Source organism: Numida meleagris, chromosome 7 (genome assembly GCF_002078875.1).
Source record: "Numida meleagris isolate 19003 breed g44 Domestic line chromosome 7, NumMel1.0, whole genome shotgun sequence".
NCBI classification, from domain to species: domain Eukaryota; kingdom Metazoa; phylum Chordata; class Aves; order Galliformes; family Numididae; genus Numida; species Numida meleagris.
Genome location: NC_034415.1, coordinates 6,508,623 through 6,517,194, shown reverse-complemented (window position 1 = coordinate 6,517,194; position 8,572 = coordinate 6,508,623). Strand labels below are relative to the sequence as shown.

At 63.7% G+C, this 8,572-nt stretch overlaps 1 protein-coding gene across 1 annotated transcript; it reads left to right on the top strand.

Annotated features, from left to right (window-relative positions):
• Positions 1-7,988, top strand: QSOX1 (quiescin sulfhydryl oxidase 1; the record flags this gene model as incomplete). The annotated part of the gene is given in 12 exon segments (XM_021405251.1): positions 1-233; positions 1,718-1,818; positions 2,898-2,946; positions 3,067-3,169; positions 4,053-4,143; positions 4,282-4,427; positions 4,512-4,646; positions 4,840-4,969; positions 5,880-6,002; positions 6,084-6,228; positions 6,348-6,527; positions 6,866-7,988. Coding segments are annotated over 12 exon segments (2,112 nt in total). The 3' UTR covers positions 7,588-7,988.

Here is an 8,572-nt window from a genome sequence, read left to right as displayed (position 1 = left end):
GCGGGGCCGCTGGTGGCCCGCGGTGCTGGTGCTGCTGGCGGCGGCGATGCCCGCGGCGCGGCCCCGTTCGCTGTACTCGCCCAGCGACCCGCTGGAGCTGCTGGGGGCCGACACGGCGGAGCGGCGGCTGTTGGGCTCCCCCAGCGCGTGGGCCGTCGAGTTCTTCGCCTCCTGGTGCGGGCACTGCATCCACTTCGCCCCCACGTGGCGGGCCCTGGCCGAGGACATCCGCGGTGAGTCCGCGCCCCCCCAGACCCGCCTGGGCATCCCCCTCCCCACCGGGAGCCCCCGTCTCTCCCCGCAGGTGCCCGGCCCCGGTCCAACAGCCCTGGAGCAGCCTGCTCCTGCCCTACCCGCGGCCACTGGGGCATCCCACCGCCCCCCGTGCCCCCCGCCGTGCCGTGCCGTGCCGTGCCGCCCAGCCGTGCCCTCGCCGCGTGCCCCGTGCTGCCCCCCGGAGCCGTGTCCTTCCCCTGTCACATCCCTCCTGCTCCCCGTGATCGCGCTAATGACAGCGCGGTCACTGCGGCTGAGTCAGGCTGATGGCTTCCCAGGGCTTGTGCCTCAGCGCCCCGACGGGAAATGGGGGACGGGGCGTCAGCGCCGGGCCCTGGGGTGACACCGGCCTGCTGGGCCCCCGCCCCGCCGTGCCCTGCGCTGGAGCCGCCCCGTTGCGGCGCGTTGCCCCGCTGGGGGTCCCTCGTGTCCCGGCGTGACACCGCGGAGCCCCCGTCGGCTCCCGGCCTGCTCTGCGCATCGACCTGAGCTGCGAGGAGCCGCGTCGGGGGCTGTCCCCATTCTGCTGCTGGCTTTTGGCACTTGCCGCTTGGTGTACCCAGGGCTGTGGGCGGCGTCCCCTTCCCCAGCCCGCCTCCTGGGCAACGTTTTGGGTCGTTCCCTCTTATCGCAGCTGGGCTGGGATGGTCTGGAGCCCGGCTCCCAGCTGCGCCGCGGTGGCCGTCCCTCCCCGATCCTGGAGAACCGGCTGGTTGGGCAGGGCTGGTGCCTCCTCGCCCCGTGCTGTCGCCGCGTTCCCTGCCTGAAAAGTAGGGCACGGAGTGCCGGCCGGGCTGCTCGTGGGATGAAGGCACTGCGCAACCCAGCAGCAAAAGCTCCGTGTCCGTGTGCAGCACTGCCGTGGACCCAGCGGTGCGATGGGGGCTGACCCGTGGTGCTGCTGGTGGCGGGGTGCAGGGCCGGGGTGCTGCCCAGCTGGTGCTCGGGTCCTATTTCTGGGAGAGAAAGCGTGGGCAGGGCTCCAGCAGCAGGGAAAAAAGAAAAAATCTGTGTCATGGTTTGTTTTTTTGGTGGTTTTATTTATTTATTTATTTATTTATTGAGGGTTTTTCCGAGCAGACATCAATTGGAGCAAATCTCCCGAGCCTCAGGAGGCGAGAAAAGAGGCCAAGGCGCTTAAAGCCATCCTCCCCCCCCGGTGCTGTGCAGGAGGAGGCTGGGGTGGAGGGATGCGGGGATGGCGGTGTGGAGCACTGCAGCCCTGCTGCAAGCAGCGATGAGCTCGCAGGATGAGCTCGGCCTTGGCCCCGTGCCTGGCTCTGTGCAAGCTCTCCGCATCCACCATCATCCCTGCTGGGAGGAATGGGGAGCGGCGCAAAGGGGCAAAATCCCCAGGACCGTGCAGGGGCTGCCCGAACAGCAGGGATGCTCCGTGGGGCTGTGGCCGTGCTGACCCTGTCCTCTGTCCCCTGTCCTGCAGAGTGGAGGCCGGCGGTGATGCTCGCAGCACTCGACTGTGCTGACGAGGCCAACCAGCAGGTGTGCGCTGATTTTGGGATCACCGGCTTCCCCACGCTGAAGGTAAGGGACGGTGCATGGCCACAGCGGTGGGGATGCGAGCTGGGGTTGGCAACAGGGGAGAGGCTTAGCGCCCTGTTTTCACCCTGCTTTTCCCCGTGGCGTGTCCCTCTCTTGCTCAATCGGGCTGACATCACTGTGGCACCGAAATATTCCTGTGGGGACTCTGCAGGCAGCCTCTCCCCGCTGGCTGGCAGAGTGCCTGGCACGCGGCTGTCCCTGCTGCTGGGCCCCTGCCTGCACGCTGAGCTGCGCAAACGCGCTGGCTCCCAGTGCCACCCTTTGCAAAGAGAGCCCCAGCCCTGTGCCACAGCAACACTGGGGCTCCCCGGCCAGCGGGATGCCGGCCCTGCAAGCTGCCATCGCCTCGGGATGGAGAGGAGGGGACTGGGGTTTGGTTTTGAACCATTTTTGGTGCTCTGGAGGTGGGTGCCAGGGTGGCCCTGTCCTCTGTCGCTTATTTAAAGCAGTGTTGGTTGCAGCTTGGTGAGCTGGAACCAGTCGAACATCCTGGGTGCTGCGCAGCCCGTGGGGCTGGCTGGGCTCCAGTGGGACTTTGCAGCAAAAATAGGGGGTTCAGGGCTGCAAAAACCCACCTGGCGTCCTGCTCAGCTGGGGCCTGACAGCCCGGTAAACCTGGCATGGGGCCTGGCTGTAGGGACGCAGTAGCCGTGCCCAGCTGTCCTGGGTGTAATGACGTTTAGGAAATGTCTCCGGGGTGTTGTGTCTGCTCTTCCCACCACCCGCAAGCAGCCACGCGCCCAGCCCAGCCCGCAAAGCAAACACCCGCCTGACGCCATCCCACTTCATGGCAGCGGGGCAGGGCAGGGCAGGGGGAAAAACCCCTCCTCGTCCCTCGGCGGTGGGAGCTCCGGGGCAGCAGCGTGCAGGATTGCAGGTGCCCGGAGGTGCGCGTGCCGCTCGCAGTGCTCAGCATCCCTCCCCTCGGGGCCAGGCGCATCCGGAGCTGGGCAGCGTCGCGGTGACACGCTGGGGCCGTGAGGGGTGGGGCTGGGAGCAGCACGCAGGGATACCCCGCGAGGGTGGGAGTGCTCTGCCTTGATTCATCTTTCTCCTTTCAGTTCTTCAGAGCTTTCTCCAAGAAAGCAGAGGATGGGATAAGGATTGCTCGTGAGTGTTCACAGCCGTAGGGTTTTTTGTTTTGTTTTATTTTTCACCTGTGCTTTGGGGTTTTTTTTGGGGGGGATGGGTCAGGTCTCTGATCGGAGCCCCGGTGTCCTGTTCCCGCAGACCCTGCTGCCACCATCGCGGACCTGAGACGTGCCATCATCACCAACCTGGAGCAGAGCGGGGACGCCTGGCCGCCCGCCTGCCCGCCGCTGGAGCCAGCGAGGTAGGGGCACGGGAAAAGGGGTTTCCCGGGGGAATACTGAGCCAGAAGTGGTCAGAAAGCTCGTTTTAGTTCTTAATTTATTATTTTTTTTTAATTATCTTAAATTCAACCTGGCTGAAAGAGAGCAGGCGGTGCGCGGCGAGGGAGTGTTTGGCTTTCCCAGAGCGGTGGTTGGGCCAGGGTCACACTGCAGCTCTCCTTGTCCCAGGAAAGAAACAGGGCAGCAAACAAACTGCCTCAGATTCGTGGCTCTTGTGTTGTTTCTTTCCCCCTGGGTGAGCACGCAGCTCCCTCCTGCCCTGCCTCCCCTTTGTTTTCTGCCTCCTCGCCCGACCCTGCGGGCTTTCAGAGCCCGTGAACCGGAGCAAAAAACTGAGCTGGAAACCTCAGTGGAGAGAAACCAGGGCTGGAACCACACGGTGGCATCAGATCCTCAGTCTCTATGGGTAAAGACCTGGCCCTATTCACCTGGGGGGACAAAGCACCCCACCACTGCCACCATGCTCCTGTCTTTAGCATGGAGAAGAGAAGGCTCCAGGGAGAGCTGAGGGGGCATTACGGTATCTAGAGGCAGACTGTAAGAAGGAAGGGGACAGATTCTTTAGCAGGGTGTGCTGAGACAGGACAAGGGGAAATGGTTTCAAACTAAAAGAGAGGATATTTAGACTGGATGTGAGGAAAAACCTTTCTATGGTAAGGGTGGTAAGGCACTGGTTGAACAGAGACACAGTGGGTGCCCCGTCCCTGCAGGCAGCCAAGGTCAGGCTGGATGGGCTCTGAGCACCTGATGGAGCTGTGGGTGTCCCTGCTCAGTGCAGGGAGTTGGACTAGGTGGCCTTTAAGTGTTCCTTCCAACTCACGTGGTTCTGTGATTCTCCTGCAGTGCCGAGGAGATCCGCAGCTTCTTCCATAGGAACGCGGAGCGGTACCTGGCACTGATCTTTGAGAAGAGCAATTCCTTCGTGGGCAGAGAGGTGGGTACGGCTGGTCCCCCGCGCACCGGTAACCTGTGGGCACCTGCAGTGGGTTGGCCCACCCGGTGCTGCCTTGAAACAGGGAGGGTGGGGATGCTCGCCCACCTCCCAGCACCCTGACTCCGGAACCGCTCGCAGGTGGCGCTGGACCTGCTGCAGTACGAGAACGTGGCGGTGAGGAGGGTGCTGAGCAGCGAGGAGGAACTGGTGGAGAAGTTTGGCGTCACCGCCTTCCCCTCCGCCTACCTGCTGCTCCGCAACGGCTCCTTCTCCCGCCTGCCCGTGTGAGTCGGGGGCGCGGGTGGAGAGCACCGGGGGCTCGTCCAGGTGGGGTGGGAGGGGGCTGCTCACGGCTCCTCTGCCCGCAGGCACGCCGAGGCGCGCTCCTTCTACACCTATTACCTGCGGACGCTCTCCGGCGTCACCCGCGGCTCCTACAGGCTCAATGTCACCGGCAGCGCCGTCAACGAGACCCGTGCACTGCAGCCGGCGTGGGCTGACCGGTCAGAGCCCCGCTCCGGTGTTTTGGGGGCGGTGTGGGGAATGGGAGGGGGTGACCCACCAGTGGGTGGGACTGTGCCCTTCCCCCCCCCCCCCCAGATCCCACTTTGCTTTTGCATGCAAGCCCCGCTTCTTGCAGCTGGCTCTCTTGGGGTATAAATCAAAGTGCTGATGGGTGTCTTGTCACCCCCGCAGCTCCAAGGTGTACGTGGCCGACCTGGAGTCTGCGGTGCACTACACGCTGCGGGTGGAGGCTGGCCGGCCGGCGGTGCTGGCAGGAGCCCAGCTGGCTGCCTTCAAGTGCTACGTGGCCACACTGGCCAAGGTGAGGAGCTGGGAGGGGAAGCACCTGCATGGGGGACCAGAAACCTGAATGCGAGTGCGTGGGGTTGACCACGTGTCCTCTGTGAATAGGTGGCTGAAGGTGGTTTTGCTGGGAGGCTTTGGGCTAGAGGTCCTGATGGTGCCAGGTGGTTCCGGGCAAGAACCACCCCTCCCAGCCCTTAGAAATCCCCCGGCAGTGGGCAGCTCCCGCTGTGCTTTTCCTCTGCTGGGGCTTCCCTGGGATGCTGAACTCGTGCTGCCTTTCCCTGCTCCTCCACGGGACGGAGCAGTGACACCAGGATTGTTGCCAGCCCAGCTGTGCTGTAACCATTGCACCTCCCGAGCGGAGAGGGGGAGCACAGTGTGGAAGGGAATGCTGGCTGGAGAGCAGTGCGTTGTGGCTGGAAGGCAACGCATCATATGGCAAAACCTCCCGTGGAAGAGAGGAATGGCACTTTGTGGCAGAAGTGTCGGATGGCAGATGAATTCCCTGCAAATCTGGGAACTGTGGTATCATTTGAGTGCCCAGGGAGAATAGATCAGCCATGAAGAAGGAGCAAAGCGCTCCTTCCTTTTGCTTCTTGGCCTCTTTTCCCCGTTTGCTGCTGCTGTCCTTCATGTAGCTGTGGCACACGTTGGCCCCTCCATCCATCTGCCCACAGGTGCCACACGCTCATGGACCACCCCCCCGCCTTCTCCTTGGTCCGAGAGCATTGCTGCTAATCGGATTTGTGCTGCCTTACCCCCGGAGCAGCTTTGTGCCCTGCTCAGACAGCTGGGCACTGGGGCTGCTGTTCAGAGCCCGCTGCAAGGGAAACTTAGTGCAGGATGCCGGGAGTCCCGTGTCTGGGGCTGTCCCGGAGCTGGGTTCAGGTGTCCTCACCACATTTTTCCCCCTGTTTTTGGCACAGTATTTCCCTGGGCGTCCCTCTGTGCAGACCTTCCTGCAGTCCCTGGACGGCTGGCTGCGGAACTGGACGGAGCCTGAGCTGCCTCGCAGCGCCTTGAAGGAGGCGGTGAAGAATAAGGAGGACGTAAGGCACCCCCCCACCCCCCTTTGTCCCACCCCCATCCCGCCCGTCAGCTCGGTCACGCTGTGTCCGTCTGTCCTGCAGGCCTCCCCTGCCGCCGTGCTCCCCACCAATGTCACCTGGGTGGGCTGCAGGGGCAGCGAGCCCCATTTCCGCGGTTACCCCTGTGGGCTCTGGACCATCTTCCACCTGCTGACAGTCCAGGCTGCCCAGGGCGGCCCTGACCAAGGTAGCGGGACGGGGAGTGCTTCGTCCTGGGGGAAATAGGGAATGGCCTGTGGGTGATGAGGCTCTGCGGGCCCCTGACTAACTCCTCCCCCCAACCCTCCGACCCTCTTGCCTGCTTAGAGCTGCCGCTGGAGGTGCTGAGCACCATGCGCTGCTACGTCAAGCACTTCTTTGGCTGCCAGGAGTGCGCCCAGCACTTTGAGGCCATGGCGGCCAAGTCCATGGACCAGGTGAAGGGCCGGGAGGAGGCCGTCCTCTGGCTTTGGTCCCACCACAACAAGGTCAACGCGCGCCTGGCAGGTACGGGGCTGGATTGGGGGTTGGGTAGGGGTGCCACAGCGGTACCTGGGGGTGCAGGGAGCAGAGCTCTGGGGGGTTTCTCAAGGGAGGGGAGCTGGGACCATCAGAGCATCCCTTGTCACGGTGAGGTTGGCCAATAGTTCCATTAGGGTGAAGGGACCCACGGTAGTAGGGACATCCCATAGCAGATGGTTGTGTGGCATCAGAGCTGTTGAGCTCCTCATGAGCTTCCCATAAGCATCCCACCCCCTCGCAGGTCTGGGGTGTTGATCCCAGCGCAATGTGGGGCTGCGCTGTCCCTGCTGCATAGGGCACCTCTCACCCCCTTGCCCCTCCAGGTGGTGACACAGAAGACCCCCAGTTCCCCAAGCTGCAGTGGCCCCCGCCGGACATGTGTCCACAGTGCCACCGGGAGGAGCGGGGCGTGCACACGTGGGACGAGGCGGCTGTGCTGAGCTTCCTCAAGGAGCACTTCTCCCCACGTAACCTCCGCCTGGACCACGCCGTCCCCATCCCCAGGGCTGGGGAGGAGGCGGTGGCGAGTGCTAGGCTGGGCACTGCAGGCCTCCGGGAAAAGGAAGAAAAGGAGGAGAAGGAGGAGGGAGAGAAGGAGACAGAGAAGCCCGACAGAGAGGGCGAGACGGGGCGGCCGGGCTCCTCGGAGCTGCGCCGTCCCAGCATCGTGCGCAGGAACCCACGGCTGCAGGGGGTGGGCGAGGACATCGTGGACCTGGACTCCTTCAGCGAGCAGCACTTCAAGAGCAAGGCGCTGCGGGCGGCCGGCCGGCACCGGCGGCTCAGCAAGCGGGACACCGTCGCCCTGCACCACGACGCCGGCTGGGAGCAGCTCCAAGTGCCCGAAAGCCGCGAGGAAGAGGAGGAGGGGGGCTTGAGGAGGAGCCCCTGGCTGCGGGTGCTGGGCTTGGGCTTCTCCCGCCTGGACGTCAGCCTCTGCATCGCGCTCTACTTCCTCTCCTCCATGTGCCTGCTGGGCATGTACACCTTCTTCCGACTCCGCACCCGCGCACGGAAAGGTCGTCCTGGCTTCCCCGGGGCGTGAGAGCAAGTGGGACCACCCTCCCTGGGCTGCGGGGCTCCCTCTCGCATCGCCCAGGGCTGAGGTTTTGCTGCTGTTTTTTGGAGGGTTGTCCCTCAGTGTGCCACATCCTGGGGCTGTGATGCTGATGTTGGTTGGGGTCTGGGCACCCCACTGCCCTCTGCAGGGACTGGGCTGGTTTGGGACTGGGCGGCCCGGTCCTGTGCTGGGGCAGCCTCCTGGTTCAGCACCCTTCTGCGGCCGGGAGCATCGCGTTGGTCCCCCACTCCTACTCCCCCTTTGCCTGTGGGGGCACTGGGGGCAGGTGTCAGCATTTTGTCCCCCTCCCCATCTCGTTGCTCGCTCTCTGCTTGTCTTAGTGGAATAAATTATTTTTGCCGACGGTGGTGTCGGCTCGTCCCTTATTTTGTTCTCTTGCCTCGGGCTGCGCCCAGCCCCACGTCCCCCAGCGCTGCGCTGTCCCCAAGTGGTTGGACAGCCCCTGCGGAGGGGAGGGATGCAAGGAAAGAAGCTGGCTGTGAGCTGGCCCCAGTGCTGGAGCTGCAGCTGTGCCCCGGGCAGGATGCGGGAGCATCCCCGGGGACGGGGACCTGGGCCGGGCGTTGGCCCCGTTTCTCCCTGCCCTTTTATCCTTGTTAGGAATCATTAAGGAAAATGGTTGTTTTCTGAGGCTGCGGCCATCTGCTCCGTTGGCGCTGCCTAAATCCCCCTGTAACAAATTCATTGGGATTACGCAGCCCTCCCCTAATCCCAGCCCTGCCCCCCGTGCGGGGATTTAAAGGGATTAGAGCCCGGCTGATAATAAACTTTATTAGGGGGTGTGCGTGAGGGGGGTGTCAATCCGATTTGGAGCCATTTTCTTGATATCTTCACTTTGCCCAGGTGGGAGGAGAGGGCCGGCAGCGCTGTGTGCCCATCCTCCTGCCCTTGAAATAAATCGCCTGTCGCCGCTGCCTCCCTCTCCTTGATTTCCCTGGAGGGGGGGGGG